Raw genomic sequence first — 20,381 nt, 5'->3', positions numbered from 1 at the left:
AAATGTCGAATATGGCTTCCGTTTTGCGTGATGTCGTTGTGAAGTTAAAGCAGCTGAAGGAAGCAGGGCGGGGTACTACATCTTCGACTGCTAACAACGCGAACAACAACACATTTGTTGCGACGGTACACAGGCGTGTGGGTGATCTAGATGATGATCTACGTAGTGGGGCTGATAGCCGGGTTGATTCTAGAGTTGGCAACAGAGTGCCCGACGTGAGGGAGTCGCAGCCGGAACCGCAAGCGCCGCGGTTTCTTAACAACGGCTTTGTGATTGACCGTAATTACGAACGGCAAACTGACAATGGACAGCCGCATGCGCAACCTGGGGTTTCAAATACCAGGTGCAAAAATGCCCGTGGCAGATACGAGTACCAAGCTCCTGCCTACATGGATGGTCAACGTCAGAATCAGCAGCGAAGACTTCCACCTGTAAAGATGGCATCATTTAGTGGAAAAGAGGATTGGGTGACTTGGATATCGCAGTTTGAAGCGATCGCAAAAAGGAACAATTGGAGCCAAGACGAAATGCTGGACCAGTTGCTACCCAGACTCGAAGGTTTGGCAGCCCAGTTTGCATTCTCGCAACTCTCCCCAAACTTGCTAAATGACTATCAATCTTTAGTGGAAGAATTAGACAGCCGTTTCCGTGTCATCGAAACGCCGCGCTCTTTTGCGTCAAAGTTCAGCCGAAGGTCGCAACGACATGGCGAGACTCTCGAAGAGTATGCAGCGGAGTTGAAGCAACTCTATGACAAGGCTCATGGCTGGAGAGATCGACGTACTAGGGACGAAGATCTGGTACGAAGATTCCTAGATGGATTGAGTGATGATGATGTTAAATTCGAGGTAGAATTTAATAACGAACCGCGAAATATTGATGAGGCGGTATATTTTGCCGTGAACCTGATTGAAATCCGCGGCTCAAACAGAGCTGAAAGGCGAACCCGTTATAATGCTAGGAGAACTGAACACGACGATTATGATAGTACCGTTGCAGACGAGGAAGAAAAGGCTTTCGCAATTAAGGGGCAGATGCAAAGACAACTCCTTCGCGAGTAAAAAACGAAGATGAGAGCAAGAGCGAAGCATCTACAATAAAAGAGCTATTGGCGAGGATCGAAAAACTAGAGGCAGAGCGAAACACACCTCAAAATAGAAACTTCAAGAAAGATGTGACTTGCTTCAGATGCCAACAGAAGGGACACTATGCGAGGGAATGCCCCAATCAAGAGCAAAAGAACGCTTTTAACAGAACAGCTGATGAAAAACAGAAGCCTTTAAACGGGAAAGGACCAGCCCTTGCGGCCAAAGGGAGGTCCATGTAAAAATGATCTAGTATTGGAGGGCCAAAAGGAAACCACAACAGCGACAGAACCAGTGAGCAGTTGTAACGACAGGGACTATGGGGATGGCCTGTACATTGAGGGTACAGTGGAAGATACTCCTGTCGTTTTTACAACTGACACTGGTGCCTCGAAAACTATTGTGTCTTCGAGGATCTTCAATCGGCTTAGAGAGAGTGAGAAGCCAAAGTTAACTGGTGCCATAGGTTTGCGGGGAGCTGGGGGTATGCCCATTAAGGTAATGGGTCGAGGAGCCTTCAGAATGCAGCTTGGGCCAGTCAAGAGGCTTCAAGAAGCTATAGTAGCCGACATAGAAGATGACGTGCTGTTGGGCTATGACGTGTTGGGGAACGCCGAGAGTCCAGCTGATATCATTTTGAGTCGCAGTATAATTTCTTTAGATGGCAAAGATATACCTTGTATACAGAAAAGGCTGAGGCAAATGCGAAAGGTAACTGTTGCAGACGATGTGCTAGTTCCAGGGAACTCAGAAGCTGTGATAGAAGTGTATGTGGAAAGAGAAGAGGCTGATGACGGAGGGAAGCCTGACTTTATCATTGAAGCCACTGATATGTTCCAAGAGCGGTATGGTCTAGTTTTGGCTGCAACATTAGTTAACATCAACTCAGCCCCTACTTGCAAGGTGAGGCTTATGAATCCGTTCCCTGAAGAAGCAATGCTGAAGCAGGATGCCGAAATAGCACGTGCAGAACGCATTGATAGGGTGGTAAGTGTCGTCGTTGATAAAGAGAGCGAAGATGTGGCGAATAACATTAGTATAAGACGAATTGCTGTAAGACCGAACCAAGAATTGCCTGGTAATGTAGAAGCACTTGCCCAAAAAGGTTTAAAAGAACTACCAGCTCATCTTAAAGATCTTCACGAGCGCTCTACAGTAGGTAAAACGGAACACGAGAAAGCCGTTGTTGCAGGTTTGCTTCACAAATACAGCGATTCATTTTCTAAAGATGACAGGGATATAGGTCTAACCCATTTAACAGAGCATTGCATCAATACCGGAGATGCCGCTCCAGTGAAACAAAGGCCTCGTCGGGTACCGTTAGCTTATGTCGACGAAGAAAGGAACGCAATCGAAGATCTGATGAAGAAAGGGGTGATCCAGAAGAGCAGTTCGCCTTGGGCTAGTCCGATAGTGCTAGTGCGAAAGAAATCAGGCGCAATTAGGCCGTGCGTCGACTACCGGCGCGTCAATGCTTTGGTTAAGCCAGACGGGTTTCCGCTTCCGCGAGTCCTGGACTGCTTGGATGCCGTGGCTGGGTCCAAGTATTTTAGTAGCTTTGATTTGACGTCCGGCTACTTCCAGATACCTCTGAAAAAGGAAGATGTACCGAAAAGCGCTTTTGTGTGTAAGTTCGGACAGTTTGAAATGACACGGATGGCATTTGGTCTTAACAATGCTGCTAGCACTTTTCAGCGCACCATGGAATTAGCACTTCAAGGTCTCCAGTGGCAGACGTGTCTCGTCTACATTGACGATATTATTGTGTTTGGTGAAAATTTCGTTGACCACATTGTCCGCGTTGATGAGATGCTGGCGCGTATTCAAGAAGCAGGTCTAAAGTTCAAGCCTGAGAAGTGCCGCATACTGCAAACAGAAGTTGTCTTCCTTGGACATATAGTGTCAAAAGAGGGGATCAAACCGGATACGAGTAATGTTGAAAAGATAATAAATTGGCCTATTCCACAAACTGCAAAACAAGTAAAGCAATTCGTGGCTACAGGCTCTTACTACAGAAGGTTTGTAAGGGACTTTGCTAAAATAGCCAGACCAATGATTGACCTGACAAAAAAAGAGGCACCTTTTCTTTGGACTGAACAATGTCAGAAATCCTTTGAAGCCATTAAGAAGGCATTGGTTAGCCCTGAAGTGATGGGTTATCCATTGAACGGTGGTGGTATTTTCTATTTGGATGTCGATGCGTCTGGGTGCGGAATAGGTGGCGTTCTGGCACAGGAGCAGCAAGGTCGCGAAAAGGTGATCAGTTACGCGAGTAGGTCCCTTAACAAAGCTGAGCGTAACTATTGTGTGACAGAGCGAGAGCTTCTCGCAGTGGTCTATTTCACACAATACTTCAGGCAGTACCTTTTGGGAAGACGTTTCATCGTCAGAAGCGACCATCAAGCCCTTACTTGGCTTTTCTCTTTGAAAGAGCCTAACGGCAAAATCGCCCGATGGATCGAAATCCTGTCACCGCTCGATTTTCAGATTGCGTAGGAAAGCTTCAACAGCATTGTGATGCCCTGTCGCGCTGTGAAACGCCAAGGGGTTGTACATGTCACGAGGTCGATATGAGTGAACCCCTAAAATGCGGACCATGCAGCCGATGTAAGCATAAGGCAGAAATTATGGAATTTCAGCCGCATGGTACTTTAGTAGAAAGTAGAGAGCCATCAGAGGTCCATCAAAATGATGCTTATGTAGAGCAATCTTTGAGTGTTGACACCAATATCGATGAAGCTGCTGGGAATAGTAAGCAGGTTGAAGGTGTGAAGGTGGCCAGCATATGCGATAACGTACGAGTGACTAAAGAAAAGAATAACAACCTTTCGTGGGCATGTGAAATGTCTCCTACCGAAGTGGCGAATCTTCAAGCTGTTGATATCAATATCAAGCCAATCTATGAAGGACTGATGTCCGCTTCCAAACCACCATGGGCTTATGTGGCAGAGCTGAGCCCGGAAACCAGACATTACTGGTTGATTTAGGATCACCTCAAGATCATAGATGGTGTACTATGTAGGACAAAACTAAAGAAGGATGGTACAGGTGAAGCAACCCAGATAATACTTCCAGCTAACATTAGATCTAGAGCGTTGAAGGCTGTACATGACACTATTATGGCGGGTCATCTGGGTGTTAAGAAAACCAAAGCCAATTTGACACGAAGCTATTACTGGTTCCGCATGAAGGAAGATGTCAGACTGTACATCCAACGATGTGATACTTGTGAAGCTGACAAGAAGCCGAACAAGAAACCGAGAGCTCCTTTGGGCCATTTGAAATCAGGCGGGCCATGGGAAAGAGTGGCGCTAGACTTTATGGGACCACTCCCAGTAACAAGAGCACAAAATAGATATATTTTGGTACTGACCGACCACTTTACTAAGTACACAGAGGTTTTGGCTGTTCCAAATCAAACGGCGGAAGAATGCGCGCAGAGATTGATGAATGATGTAATAGCCAGGTGGGGTGCTCCATTGTCGCTTTACTCGGACCAGGGGGCGGCATTTGAGAGCAGAGTATTTCAGGAGCTATGTAGAACTCTAGAAATAAAGAAGACTAGGTCGAGTGCAAGAAATCCTAAAGGTAATGGGCAAGTCGAACGGAACAACCGCACTCTTCTTAAGATGATCAAGGCATTTTTAAAAGGGGAACAAAGCGACTGGGATCAACACCTGGGATGTTTGGCAGGCGCCTATCGTGCAACCCCACATGAGGCAACAAGGTTATCCCCAAACATGATGACTCTGGGGCGTGAAGTTCGACTTCCCGCTGATATGATGTTCCCAGACTTGAACCCAAACAGCTCTGAGCAAGAAGACACTTGCATGTATGTCTTAAACCTTAGAGAAACTATGAGAAGAGCGCATGAGGTGGCTCGGAAACATTTAGCAAGCGAAGCTAAACGAAGTGAGGAATTCTATGATAAGAAAATGGTGTTTCATAATTATGAGCTTGGTGATTATGTGTGGTGCCTCCATGAAACTAGACGTGTAGGTGTTAGTTCAAAACTGGAAAGGGCATTTGATGGTCCCTTTTTAATAACTGAAAAACGGTCGCCTATAAATTTTGTGATCAAGCTTAAAAAAAACGGACAAACGTTGGTTGTCCATCACGATAAGCTGAAACCCTATAAGGGAATAAACCCTCCATCATGGGCATCCAAATTGCGTAAAAGGCTTTTGAACAGGCGTGCGTAAATGTGTATCCGAAACTAACTATTAAACCGCACAAAATACTGTTGAAAATTATTTTATTAATCGTCTTAATAATAATAGTAATAATAAGAATAGTAGGAAATAAGCGAACAAAAAACATTTAATTTAATGAAGAATACTAAAGGAACTTAACTAATCGCGTACCGATATTCGAAGATGTGAGCACAGAGTCAGTCACTGCGATCAATTTGTCTCCGTACTCTAAAGAGTTGTTGGTTTGTGTATTTTCAGACAATGAACCGTGTCGGCAACTTTAAGCGTAGAGCGTATCGCTGTAAGTACTGCACTAAAGTTGATCGCAGGAGCCGCATAGAGGGCCATATTTTGAAGGAACACGTTCCCATGGACAGGGCGCCGTTTTTCTGCACCCTGTGTTGTTTAAGGTGCCAGGACCAGCAAGCCTTTCTGAAACACTTAACTCAATATACTAGGCATGTGACTGAGGAGAAGAGGTCAGGGAAACCTGACTATACCAAAGTTTTGCGAAGGGCAAAAGACCCATATCATGTTACTGAGGGGGATATGGTAGCATTATCGCCTGAAGAGAGTGCGCAATGGTGTGACAGAAACAGGTTCCAGATGGAGGACATGGAGGAAGATGACAACGAAACGGTATTTACAGAAGACGGGTCAATGGTGCCTCTGTGGTTGGTTAAGCCGATTCCAGTGTCAACAAAATCCCACCATCAGGAATTGCCCCCCTTTGAGAGGTCTGGCCAGATCTACACGGCAGCAAAGGCTTGCGGCACTGCTGTAACTCCCCAATTGTCGGCGCCACTGGACACGTCTGCCAGCCAGATCTACACGACAGCAAAGGCTTGCGGCATTGCTGTAACTCCCCAATTGTCGGCGCCACTGGACACGTCTGCCAGCCAGATCTACACGACAGCAAAGGCTTGCGGCATCGCTGCAACTCCCCAATTGTCAGCGCGCCTGAACACATCTGCCATCCCGGATTCATGGTTTGCAGTGAATTATGAACAGGGGGTAGCTGAAGGGCCAGCACCGTGTCTGCAAACTACTTTGAGTGCGCAGTCAACTAACGCCCAAATGATGTCATCAGAAGTAGCAGCAGAAAACTCCTTCCAGCCATTGTGTCCATCAGCTGGTTTTGGATCACTAACGAGGTACGTTGCATCGCTGTCCACACCTGTGCTGGATGAGAAAGAAAGTCCATTTCTGGATTTCCTAGGGGACTCAAGACCGATGACCCCTGTCGCTCTGAAAAGACCACTACCAGTGCCATTCGCAGAATCTTCAGGCATCCGGCATAAGGTCCAGCGAATTGAGGCATCAACCCAGTGTACCGGTAGTCCCAGTCCCACTTGCCAGTGTAACGCGGCGAACGTTTTGAGGTCCTTATCAAGCGCAATGGACGAGCAGCTGAAAGTTAGTCTGTCCACACAGAGGTCCGTGGCAAAACTTGTAGAGGTTGGTCTGTCCACACAGAGGTCCATGGCAACGCTGGTGGAGGAGGTCTCAAAAATCTCGAAGCAGCTGGGCGGCATCCAAGAAACATTGGCGAAAGAGAGACGGTCAAAGTCAAGCGGGAATTACCAATCATACAAAGACGCTGGACACTGACATTAACTTTTGCGTAATAAGTGCATTTGCAATTAAACATGTTATGTTATTTACTGTTAAATATTTATTGAAGTTAAATGTGTGTTTAAGAAGATCATACAGACAGTGAACACTGAACAGTAACTGTTATTTAAATGATCTGCCGTTTATTATGATCAGTTCGTACACTGAACAGTGACTGTTATTTAAATAGACTGTCATACACTATGATCAGTTCGTACAGTAAACAGTTATACACAAAGTTATAAGTTTAATACTTTGATCTGTTATTGTTGTTTATTTTTAATGCAATGAAGTACGCTGATGAGCAATTATTGGTATGTATGTGGTGTATTATGATAAGTAAAAGGCAGCAGGAGCTTTGCCTTATTAAGAGGGGGGTAATGATACTCCCCAGGTGTGACAGTAACACTTACCTTTTCTCATGGACTGTGAAGTTGTTCGTACTGGTGACATTATGTGACTATATAAATCAATTGGCATATTTTCTCAAGTGAATGTATATAATCTAAACATCACCAGAACTTTCATCTAGTTGTAAGCCATTCATGTTATAGAATTTTGTTTCTTAGTAGTACATTTCAATATTTTACAATTTCTGCCAGCTTTCATGTACCTATTTACCTATTTGCTTCAAGTGGCACCTTGTCATGTTGGTAGCCATTTGTTTTATTGAATTCTGGGAAATTCCCTTTCCTGAATGTCACTTTGACAGTTTGAGAGTTCAACTTTGTTGTCGCAAGAAGATGTATCACATCAAAGTAAATCCATGTCTAACTCTTTGTAATTTTCATTGTTTTTCTAAATAAGGCGCCAATATGTCTTATTGTTATGACGTTTTGTAAACGACGTCATGAAACGTTCGAATTTCTGGGTCATTATTTTTGGTCAGTCACGTGACTGACCAGTTTTGGTCACTGGTGCCCAGAATTTGGGTCATTAATGACCAGAATCTTGGTCATTGCCCAGAATCTTGGTCATTGACCAGAATCTTGGTCACTGACCAATTTTGGTCATGAGTATTAAACAATAAGTAAAAAACCAGGAGTGGAGTTTAAGTCAAGATCTAGGAGGGACGTAATTTTTGTGAAGAGAGCCATTCATTTTTCGAAGTAAATACCTTTTAGTCGTTAACACATAAATTTATAGTAATAATCCAGTAAGTTGAAGTTTGTTTACATTAAGAAACACTGATTTTGGAAGCATTTTAACACTTTTATTGTATTATTTACACATAAATACTGGAAGAACGCAGAACTGACTTATTGTGCGTCACACGCCATTAACTTTGTAAATACTACCCTAGTATAATTACCGGGAAGCTGGCGGTTAGGAATCACTTACATTGTGTTGCGGTCTAACGGGTTGTTTATTGCGATTATTGTCTTCGCACGAAGTTTATTGCGATTATTGTCTTCGCAAGAATAAATTATTGTTTAAATGTTTACTATGGACTTGTGTCATATTTCAAAACGGATGGAACAAGCGTAACACTATATTAACAACTATTTGAAATCTATAAGTAATCAAGTCATTAAAACGGTATACCTCAAAGCAGAGGTGCGTAACAATATTCGGCAAAACATCTGTGCTGTTTCAGGTGGTACTGGTCAGTCGCTACGCTAATCAACAAGCACATGCTGGAGTATTAGGCTCAACATCTGTGCTGTTTCAGAGGGTACTGATCAGTCGCTGAACATCTGTGCTGTTTCAGGTGGTGCTGGTCAGTCGTTGACGCTGATCAACAAGCACAGGTTGGAGTATTAGGCTCAATATCTGTACGGTTTCAGAGGGTACTGGTCAGTCGCTGACCCTGATCAACAAGAGCAGGCTTGAGTATTAGGCTCAATATCTGTACTGTTTCAGGGGGTACTTGTCAGTCGCTGACCCTGATCAACAAGAGCAGGCTTGAGTATTAGGCTCAATATATGTACTGTTTCAGGGGGTACTGGTCAGTCGCTGACCCTGATCAACAAGCGCAGGCTTGAGTATAAGGCTCAATATCTGTACTGTTTCAGGGGGTACTGGTCAGTCGCTGACCCTGATCAACAAGCGCAGGCTTGAGTATTAGGCTCAATATTTGTACTGTTTCAGGGGGTACTGGTCAGTCGCTGACCCTGATCAACAAGCACAGGTTGGAGTATTAGGCTCAATATCTGTACTGTTTCAGTGGGTACTGGTCAGTCGCTGACCCTGATCAACAAGCGCAGGCTTGAGTATTAGGCTCAATATCTGTGCTGTTTCAGGGGGTACTGGTCATTCGCTGACCCTGATCAACAAGCGCAGGCTGTAGTATTAGGCTCACTATCTGTGCTGATTCCGTCGGTACTGGTCAGGCACTAAACCTCTGTGCTGTTTCAGGTGGTACTGGTCAGTCCCTAAATATATGCGCTGTTTCAGGTGGTACTGGTCAGTAACTAAACTTCTGTGCTGTTTCAGGTGGTGCTGGTCAGTCCCTAAACATATGCGCTGTTTCAGGTGGTACTGGTCAGTCACTAAACTTCTGTGCTGTTTCAGGTGGTACAGGTCAGCCCCTGAACATATGTGCTGTTTCAGGTGGTACTGGTCAGTAACTAAACTTCTGTGCTGTTTCAGGTGGTACTGGTCAGTCACTAAACTTGTGTACTGTTTCAGGTGGTACTGGTCTGTCACTAAACTTCTGTGCTGTTTCAGGTGGTACTGGTCAGTCGCTTAACTTCTGTGTTGTTTCAGGTGGTACTGGTCAGTCGCTAAACTTCTTTGTTGTGTCAGGTGGTACTGGTCAGTCACTGACCATGATCAACCACGCAGGTTGGAGCAGATGACCCAGGGATCTGAAGTGGTGGACGTGGAACTGCAGAAGGTAACCAGGTCCAAGTACTTTTGGGCCGCGCTGTGTGAAAACAGGGCTAAATGCATGAGCATAAAGTGTTGTTCCAGAGTAGCATGTGCAGTCCGCACAGGGTAATCAGGGACGACACTTTCAGCCTATATGGATTTTTTTTATTTAAAGTATTTTTTTTAAACAAAAATCCTGTTTATGAAGAAAGTGTCTTCCACACAGGCTAATCAGGAGTGACCATTTACAAACATGCATTAAGTCCCATTTTTTCCCCAGATCATGGCTTTTGTAGTTTGTTTATGACACTACTTTCAGTAGGGGTTTAGGGGTCGAAATTGATAAGCACATAACTACCCATCCGTCGCTTTAGTCAAACATGTTAATCTTAGAGTTCAAGAAGATGGTTTGTTCTTTTTTTTAGCGTTTAAGCTCACCTGAGCACAATGTGATCACCTTTTGTCCATTGTGAGTTTTCTATCATCAACATTTATCTACTTTACACTCTAGAGGACACATTTATTGCCGATTTTCATGTAACTTGATCACAAGATTTGTCCCAATGATATCTTGGCTGAGTTCAAAACTGTGTTATTTAAGGTAAAAAACTAAGTCAAATTGAAGAATAGCTTGTTAACTCTCTATAAGTCACATAAAGTGTAATTTTCATTACTTCTTGATAACATGCAAGAAGTCACATTTTTAGTCGAATCACCATGCAACTGTGTCAGAAAATTTTGTTCTCATGATATCTTAGCTAAGTTCAAAATCGTTTCGATCCGTTGAAAAACATGGCCACCAGTTGACGGGGCAGTTTTCCTTATATTGCTTTAGTAAATTCTTGTTTACACTCTAGATGTCATATTTATTTTCCAATCTTCCTGAAACGTGGTTAGAACATTTGCTCCAATAATATCTTTGATTATTTCATAAATGGTTTGGGTTAGTTGAAAAGCATAGCTTCCAGGAGACAATCGGCACAAAACACAGTTGATCAGAAAAATTAAGGCATTACTTTTCCTACTAAACAATTGAAACATTCTCTTCTTTGATGAGCAACAGGAGTCACATGATTATTTAGTTTTGTACTCTATATATCTTTGAAAAAAATCCTTTAAGATTAAAAATGAACACATTGTGCCACCCACAGCATGATGTCTGCAAAAGACGAAAATTAGGAAAAATACAGCCTAGTTCATCAATTGTACTTTGATTTACTGCAGTTTCATGTTTGCTATTGGTAAACAATATATGCTTCGTCTAGCTAAGTTTGATGCATGTTTGACAAACACAGTGGTAGTAATTGCAGCAACATGTAGAAGCATATTTAAATCAAAAGTGGATCCTTTAATTGAGTTATACAGTTCACATAGAGTTGTAATATCCATTTACTCTTTTTTTTTCGACCGTGTTATATTTTCAGGATCGGTCATGCATCAGTATATCCCCTGTAAGTTAAATTCTCACTGTTAAAAAGTGTATTTTTTGTGCTAGCTTTCAGCTAAATTTATTGTAAAAGATTGCTCCCATCAACGTTAGGAGATACCCAACGTGCTTTCATATAAGTGGTCAGGTTGAAAAAGAACAACAGTATTGGGCGTATCATATACCTAGTGGTTCTGTTGAAAACTGTTTCAATGTAAATATCAGTTTAATCATGTGAATGGAAAATTAAGACGTCTCTACTCTAGTTAAACTGTTAACTGATATAATTTTAGCATATGTCTTTTCAAATATATATTTTATGAACATTATAATTGTTTATTGTATACCTTACATACACTTAAAAAAAGAGTTGTTCTACAAATATTGCTTGAATTTCACTTTTTTACCTTAAAATGCTTTAAAGTGCTTGACTTTAGACTGCAGGTTTCTGAATGATCGTACAGGCTTTGTTGTATGATAACGTCCTACTCATTGATTTGATAATGCGTACTGGTACATGAGTTCAAGTACTGATAACACAAATGTGTATCATTCAACAGTACCGTCCAAAGTAATAGATTAGATGATTTAAGCCACCAGTTGAAGGGGTGTAATTTAATGGGCACAGATCTCTTAAGAATATTTATAATAAAGTGATTAAGATGGCATTGTTTTCTCAGTCAACTGTGGGTAAAGGCTCTGATTCATTTACAGACTTTTGTTGTTCACCGTGTCAAGAGCACAAAATTGACCAGTGGGCCGAGTTTTACTGCGATAACTGTCTAAAATTTTATTGTGCAAAATGTATTAACTTGCATGGTCAGTTGTTTGGAAAACATGTAACATATGGAAGGGGAGACACAAGTAAGTGGCCAGTGTGCAAGGAAGTGGAGGATTTCATTCAGAAATGTGACCTTCATAAAGACAAACGGCTAGAGATGTTTTGTAATGACCACAGTCAGCTGTGCTGCACTAATTGTGCTTTCGTCAATCACAGGTAATTAAGACATGTATTTGCTTTCAAATATAATTTGGCCATTCTCTGTGAAAAGGGGTTTAATGCATGTGCATAAAGTGTCGTCCCAGATTAGCCTGTGCAGAGAATCAGGGACTACACTTTTCGCTTTTATGCTATTTTTTTTTTCAAGAAAGTCTCTTCTTAGCAAAAATCAAATTAAGACCGAAAGTATTTGGAACAACACTTTAGGCACATGCATTAAACCCCTTTTTCACAGACCAAGGTCCATTTGTTTTCATTAAAAGATTATTCAATCTATCATTATTTAGATCAATTTTGGCAAAGTGTTTATTGAAATTAGAAATTGAAACTAAATTATTTCATTCCATAGCTAAGACTATTATCCCTGAAAAAAGCATTTTGAAAACAGGAAATATCTGATAAAGTGTTTACATATTTTTATTTCATGCTCATGTAGACCACATACAAATATTGATGTATGGTTTCCTTTCAGACAATGTGCTAAAGTAGTGCTGATATCTGAGTCAGTTAAAGGACCTTTGCCAGACTTGCAGCAATTATCAAGAAAGATTCAAACTGTTCTTGTAGAACTGAAGAAACTTCAGAATTATTGGGACACCAACATGCAGTCTTTGCAGATTTCGTACAAAAAACAATTACATGAAATAGGTCAAACACGCCAGAAAATAAATACAATTTTAGACGAGATTGAGAAGACAACATTGAAAGAGCTAGAAGATAAGATGACGAGTCTGAAAGCTTCGGTCAACACTAATGTGGACAATTGCAGCAAGCTTCAAAATGAACTGACACGACTCAGAGACACAATACATGACATTGTTGATAAGGGTAAAGCAGAACTCTCGTTTATTGCAAGCAAGAAATGTCTTCAAAAAATTAATCAGTCTGAAACATATCTGATAGAGAACTTAGTTCAGGTAGAAAGTTCACTGACATTCCAGGTTGACAGTGATTTTCAACAGCACTTATCTAACTTGTCAGGTCTGGGGAGGATTGTGGTATGTACTCAAGCGGTACCTCTGCCTGGTGCCGCAAACAAGGTATTGGCTGTGCAAGGGAAGTCAGAATATAATGTGAGCATACCAAGTGATGCAAAGAAGAGATTTATTATAAGAGCCATCTGTGTTCTCTTAAATGATCAAATCCTTGTTGCAGATCATGATAATAAAAGAGTTAAGCTACTAGATCATCAATACCAGGTTGTGGAACATTGTGATTTAAATGCTTGTCCAATGGACATGTGTCTTATCACACCAAGTGAAGTAGCTGTTGTTGTGGTTGGCTATAAGACACATGGGGCTCAGTTTGTCTCGATTAATGATGGGCGGCTGGTTAAGGGCAGGAAGCTACAATTTATACATCCATGTCATGGTATCGCTAATAATCAGCAAATCCTGTATCTCACCTCTGGTACTGCACTTTACAAGTATTCAATGAGTGGAGACCTGCTAAATAAGCTGTATGAGGATACATCAAACGATTTCACAGGTAATATTATGTTGGGATATCTGGGTATATTTTGAAATAATTATAAGGAATTTTGAAATTTTAATATGCTGTTTAAATATTTGCATAAAAGTCAAGTTAAGTTACTTTTGCATATTGCAGATAGTTATGTTTTCAAATAATAGAAATAATACTTTCACCCTATGAAAATGAAACCTACTCAACAAATGTCGTTCCTTTGCCAAGTGTTGTCTTGACTTATTTTCTACTGTTTATGAGTTGGTATTGGCTTTAGAGACTATCTTAAATAATTCCATAACAGTATTTATGTTAGCAAGCACTGACTATGTCAGTGAGTATATTAACTTACTTAGAAAATGATATTGATGAGTACGTCATGGGGTTTCAGTAAATAATCATTCATTCATTGTAAGAAATATCATACTCTATTAATTAAAATAAATAGCTGGCGTGAATAAGATGTTACCTTGTTTTAATTAACATAATGATCCTGTAAATAATTAGCCACATTGATTCCAATCTCTTTTACAGTAAATATGTGTGCAGTGAGTCCGTCAGGTGACAAGATATTTGTCACAAACTTTGCACACGACAAGGTCATCACCCTGGCAAGAGATGGAACAGTCATCTGCACCTTCACAGACCCAGACTTAGTAAGGCCGCATGGTATACATGTTACCGCTCAGGGACAGGTGCTGGTCTGTGGACAGTTCTCGTCCATTATCCTACAGCTGGATGGTGAAGGCAAGAAGAAGCTGGCAACTCTTGCTACCAGGAGTGATGGACTGCATTACCCACTGTCTGTCTGCTACAATAGGAGCTCATCATCCATCATTGTGGGTCAAGCAAATCGTGCGGACATCCTTGTCTTTAAAGTAAAATAGTTTAGTTTCAGACCATTCAGTACACACTTTTGGAACATGCACTTTCAACACAAATGCTTGGCAACACCGAACTTGTATTGAGTGTTAAGTTTCATCTCATTATTCACCTGGATGATTTATTGTGTTGACAAATACTGTAAGATCATGAACATGTTTAAAATGTATTTTCATTAAAAAAATCATGACATCAAGGATTTTTTATTAGGCGTATGTTTAATTGTATAGTTCTCCCTGGATGATTTATTATGTTGTCAAACACTTTGAAAGCAAGCTACCATCTGTTCCAGGGAATCAACTGAATCGCTATGATGATTATTTTGTATTTAAAAAGTATATAATCCGTGTATTTTTATGATCTTGATCTATATCTTGGAATAAGGAATATGTATATATGTGACTTACTTGTTATCATTTGTGATGCTCTACAATATGTTTGTGTGATTGTTTTGCAAAGTAAAATGAACAACAGGATGTAAATGAGGAGAGAAGGTTTTACATTTTCATTTTATTCTCTGTCAGCATTTGTTCTGTTTTAAGAAAAGTTTTGTTTCATAGAGTTACAATTGATGTTTTGTACAGATTTCTTCCATTGTTTTTTTAAGATTTTATTTTTGTTGATGACAATTATACATGTATTTAATGTCAAACGTGTTAGTGCCGTTACCTTTCACTCTATCGCCTGTTTAGCGCAACACTCTTCCAAATCAATTTCACAAAAGTTTTCAGGAAGAAGAAAAACTTTGGTATTATGTTGCTTCTTTAGATATGCCATATGTTTTTTCTTAAATTAATTTAATTTTGAAATACTGTTTTAAGTATATCTTAACTACAACATATGATAGATTGGTAAAGAGATATTAAGCATTATTGAAGTTAGAACAGTTTCCCCACTAAAACAGAGTTTATTTGCTTTTTTATTTGGGAGAACACTGTTTAAACTCAAGTTAGAACAGTATACCACCTAAGAATTATTGTTTTTTTGCTCATATTAAATGTGTGCAACACTGCACCAAGTGAATTTATGATTCACACTTATTTAGTTATGGTTGTTTAAAACAATAATTATTGAAGACATAACAATTTTATAAAAACTTTATCAAATGTCTTTTACACAAAACTCAACATTATATATTGACCCTGTGTTTGTTAATCGTGCAATTATTAAAAAAGTTCAATTCAATTTCACATTTACCTTGTATTTATTTAGGGGTGGAAAGTGGCATGGGTTACCAAAATCAGAAATTGAATTTTCACATTTACATTAAGTTGAATATTGCATAGCGGAAAAACTACTTTGTGCATAAGAGAAACTCTTTTTTGTATTGAAGTACAAAATGTGCAATAAGTAGTGTAACACATACATACATTTATATATTACAATTGCTGCTATCTTATTTTAAATGAATTGCCAGACCCGTTTGACTTGTTCATATTGTCAAAACTCTTAAACAAGCTACGCATAAACAAAACGATTAGATCAGCATTAATTTATATATATCAAAGCAGGCAAAATTTATAATAAAAAAAGACTGAATGTGTGATGTATATTGTTGGTGTGGCAGTGTTTTCGAAAGTTTAAAATGGAAAGTTTCATCACCAATTAACTGTCAATGTTTACTAATGTAAGATTTTATTTGATTATTACTTACATCTGACACCAATCTGTTTATTCTATATCCAAATCTTACATGTGACAGCGTATGATATGGTCAATTCAAATTACTTGTAGTATTTGATGAAACACTGTCTTTAAGTTTAATAAAAATATTTTATAAATGGAGAATGATTTTGTTTTCATAACACTACAACATTTTTATGCCCCCTTTCGAAGAAGAGTGGGTATATTGTTTTGCTCATGTAGGTCTGTTGGTCGGTCGGTCCGTCCGTCGGTCGGTCCGTCCGTCGGTCGGTCCGTCCACTAAATGGTTTCAGGATGATAATTCAAGAACTCTTCGGCCTGGGATCAGGAAACGTCATAGGTACATTGATCATGACTGGCAGATGTTCCTATTGAATTCCAGGTCACTAGATCAAAGGTCAAGGTCATATTGACTCGAAACAGTAAAATGATTTCCGGATGATAACTCAAGAACGCTTAAGCCTGGAATCAGGAAAGTTCATAGGGACATTGGTCATGACTGACAAATTACCCCTATTAATTTTCAGGTCACTAGGTCAAAGGTCAAGGTCACAATGACTTGAAACAGTAAAATGGTTTCCGGATGATAACTCACGAATGCTTAGGGTTAGGATCAGGAAAGATCATGGGGATATTGCTCATGACCGACAGATTACCCATGTTGATGTTCAGGTCAAAGTTCAAGGTCACAGTGACCAGAAGCAGTAAAATGTTTTCCGGATGTGAACTCAAGAATGCTAAGCCTAGGATCATGAAACTTCATTGGGGTATTGTTCATGTCTGTCAAACGATCCCTATTGATTTTAAGGTGACTAGGTCAAAGGGCAAGGTCACAGTGATCTGAAACAGTAAAATCGTTTCTCATACACATATTTTATAACTTCTTTTTGGTACTTAATGCTTCCGTTATACATTATTGATAAACATATACAGGTACACTTATGACTTGTCTTTATTTAATATCTCAAACATATCTGGTTGAAATTTATGACAAGTGAACAACAGACTCTCATCAGCAACTCCATGAGTCACGCGAGCAATTCTTCTTTAATATGCTCTAGCGTATTCACACAATGGCTGTCACAACAACTGACAGCCCATTTCTCCAGAAGCCACATTTATGATCCAATCTTTATGACACTTGGGTCAGAACATTTGTTCTTATCATGTCTGTGCTAAGTTCGAAACTGGTTCTGGTCTGTTGAAAAACATGACCACCAGGGAGCAAAGCAGTGTTCCCTATTTAGCAATAGTAAACCTTGGTAAGACTCCAGAAGTCACATTGATAGTCCAATCTTCATGAAACTTGGTAAGAGTATTTGTTCTAATGATATCTCAGCTGAGGTAGAAAATGGTTCTGGTTTGTTGAAAAACATTGCTGCCAGTGGGCCGGGCTGTTTACCCGATATGCTTACTGTAAACCATAATTACACTCTAAAAGTCTCATATTTAGTCCAATATTTATTAAACTTGGTGAGAACATAAAGGGAAAATTGTCGTCCCTGATAAGTATGTGCACACTTCACAGGCTAATTTGGGACGACACTTTATAAACACGTGCATTAAACCCTGTTTTCTCCAGAGCGAGGCTCATATCTTTACACTTGTGACCTTGGTGATCATATTTCACTATGAAGCCACCAGTGTTAGATCAGTAAGGAAATGCAAACACAATTTAACAAAATATCTTCGCTATCCCATATAAAGAGACCGTACTTTTGGATATATTTACACATGCGACCTTATGATTGTAGTTCAAAGGGCAGCATTGTATTTCGCAGTGCAGCCTTATATTTCATAGCGCAGCCTTGTATTTCACAGTACAGCCATGTATTTCGCAGCACAGCATTGTATTACATAGCGCAGCCACCAGTGTTACATATGTCAGGCCGAGTTCACGCAGATCACCGAGTTGTACCGACACCATGTGACCCACAATGAGGCCGCCAGCTCCATGTTCAAGTGTAACACATATAATCTGACCATCAGAGAGCCGCTTGACCTTGAGAAGCATGGGCAGCAACATCTCGACCGCAGGTAGTTTAAACCTATATCTTGTAGCTCCATTGCAACGAAAGCTGAAGGCTTATGGAAACGATTTCAACTCTGGGTAGAACTAGCACATGATGTATTTTGGGCAGATCTATAGGAAGTTTCAACAGTTGGGAATCAAACCAATGACCTCCCGATCACTAGGCGGACACCATATCCAAAACAAACAGTGGCAACCTACTGGACCGCAGGTAATCGCCAGTCCTTTAAATACCGTTCTTGGATAACTGGGCTTAATTCATGAACGGAAAATGTCATCTAAGATAAGCCTGTGCAGTCTGCACAGGCTAATCTTGTACGACACTTTTCGCCTGGACTGAATATATATATATAAATATATATATATATATATATATATATATATATATATATATATATATATATATATAAATATATATAAATATATATATATATATATATATATATAATATACACTGCAACTCCAATATAATGCTTTCCGTTATAACACTGAATGCAATATAACGCGGGTGGGTCTTGGATCCCGTTTTTGCTCCAACATTACATTGTTTATTCAAATCCATGTTATGCAAATTCATGTATTTTCAGACAAGTCAAAGATGGCGGCGATCGCATCTTGATTGCTTTATTCAACCGTCAGTTAAACCGATTTTAATCGCTTCGAGGTTAAACAGCACCGACAGCTAATTGGTGTTAATCTGTTGTGTAATGTCAATAAAGGTGTGAAAATCTCGCGTGTAAGTGTTTATTACATGTATTCCCTATCAGAGCGGTTCGGTGCGCTAATTTCAAGTTAAGTGCAAGCAGGATAATTATAAAATTAAAGTTATTCAAAACGAAAAAAACATTCTTACTTTGATATGAATGCAGTTTATTAAAGGAGCGGCTTTAAAATATACTGCGCACAGTATAAAACAAGGTTTTCTGTAATTTCATTATCATTCTAGTATTTAGTCATTTAATTCAGTTCGTGTACGAGAAATTAAATAAATAATCTAGACGATATATTTACATGCTAACGCAGTGTAATTGTAAACAGAGATTCGCTTTCATGTTTTCCCGGTATCAGAAAGTCCCCAGGAAGCACGTTTTTGCATGACGACGTAAGACGCAATAAAGCATTTCCTTGTTTATGTATCGTATTGCATTCAATCTTTATAAAAAAATCGCTTGTCCAATGAAAGCTCTGTCCCATAATGCACTGTTCTCTTTACACTTCTGAAAAATGGCGTGTGCATATAGTTGTGTTTATGAAATTCGTAGACATATTTATCTTCATAAATGTTCAAGATTATTATATTTTAAGTGATGTTGTAACTTGATTGGATTATCGGATAAATGTGCACATTAGAAAAGCGGTATGTTTAATGTTAAATATACGATTCGGTTTATATGCATGTATTTGCGGATGACAACACAGCATGGTAATACATATATACCTATATTATAGGCTATACTATACCTGTTGTTATAGCACCCTACAATAAATGAGTTCAAACTTATAACGCGGATCCGTTTATAACGCTGTTGCTTGTCTTGGACCCCGTCATCCGCGTTATATTGGAGTTACAGTGTATATATATATATACGACTGGTATATTACATTTCATGAAAAAAGTTCATATTATCAGTATATTCGGTAATAAAATTTCGCCATGTGAAATCGAAAGTACATCGCGAAAATAGGTGATATGACGATATACACACTATAAATAACGCAAGTAGATTTATCATTATATATATATATATATATATATATATATATATATATATATACACAATTTACTACGCATGCACACATACGAAAACTTAACAACTTTTTTCAAGTAATGTAATATACCAGTCGTGATATTTTAATCATTATCAACTAATAATTGTAAAAATACGGTATTTTAGAACGTTTCTTTTCTTCGTCGTCGTGGCTGACACTCCCTTTAGAATGAGTTAAATGCTTGAGATTAATAAAGAACCTTTCTTACTTGATTGAAGTTTTAAAGGCTTCATTTCCAGTCCTTGGATACTGATGAGCAGCAAACAACATAAAACCTGAACAGACTGTGAGTTACTTGCTGCTGAAGGAAAACAATATTGTGTTTTATTTGTACACGAAATGAGACGCCACACGCTTATAAAATAGCCAGATTTATATATGTTGAAAAAACAAGAATGTTTGTTTTAAAATCAAAACTAATTTTGGGATATAACTAGCAAGACCTGTATGTATAGGG

General features: G+C 39.5%; 2 protein-coding genes across 13 annotated transcripts in view; one reads left to right on the top strand and one right to left on the bottom strand.

The window, feature by feature from the left end:
- The window catches only part of LOC127847680 (uncharacterized), a 391,129-nt gene that overhangs the window by 304,293 nt on the left and 66,455 nt on the right, over positions 1 to 20,381 (bottom strand). The gene's annotated exons all lie outside the window — the stretch shown is intronic.
- LOC127847674 (uncharacterized) overlaps positions 1 to 20,381 on the top strand; it is a 168,443-nt gene that overhangs the window by 90,128 nt on the left and 57,934 nt on the right. The window contains exons 1-3 of one of the 8 annotated variants that reach the window (XM_052379735.1): positions 11,703 to 12,129; positions 12,605 to 13,620; positions 14,131 to 14,195. The exons of 3 other annotated variants lie outside the window; for them this stretch is intronic. In XM_052379735.1, the coding sequence (XP_052235695.1) occupies positions 11,795 to 12,129; positions 12,605 to 13,620; positions 14,131 to 14,195 (1,416 nt within the window). In that variant the 5' untranslated portion in view covers positions 11,703 to 11,794. Of the gene's footprint in view, positions 1 to 11,702; positions 12,130 to 12,604; positions 13,621 to 14,130; positions 16,267 to 20,381 lie in introns of those variants that run through there. 4 more of the 8 variants (XM_052379732.1, XM_052379734.1, XM_052379737.1 and 1 more) reach the window with 4 other exon arrangements.

Source organism: Dreissena polymorpha, chromosome 10 (assembly GCF_020536995.1).
Source record: "Dreissena polymorpha isolate Duluth1 chromosome 10, UMN_Dpol_1.0, whole genome shotgun sequence".
Taxonomy (NCBI): domain Eukaryota; kingdom Metazoa; phylum Mollusca; class Bivalvia; order Myida; family Dreissenidae; genus Dreissena; species Dreissena polymorpha.
The sequence above is the reverse complement of the archived record's forward strand: the minus strand, read 5'-3'. Positions and strand labels throughout refer to the sequence as shown.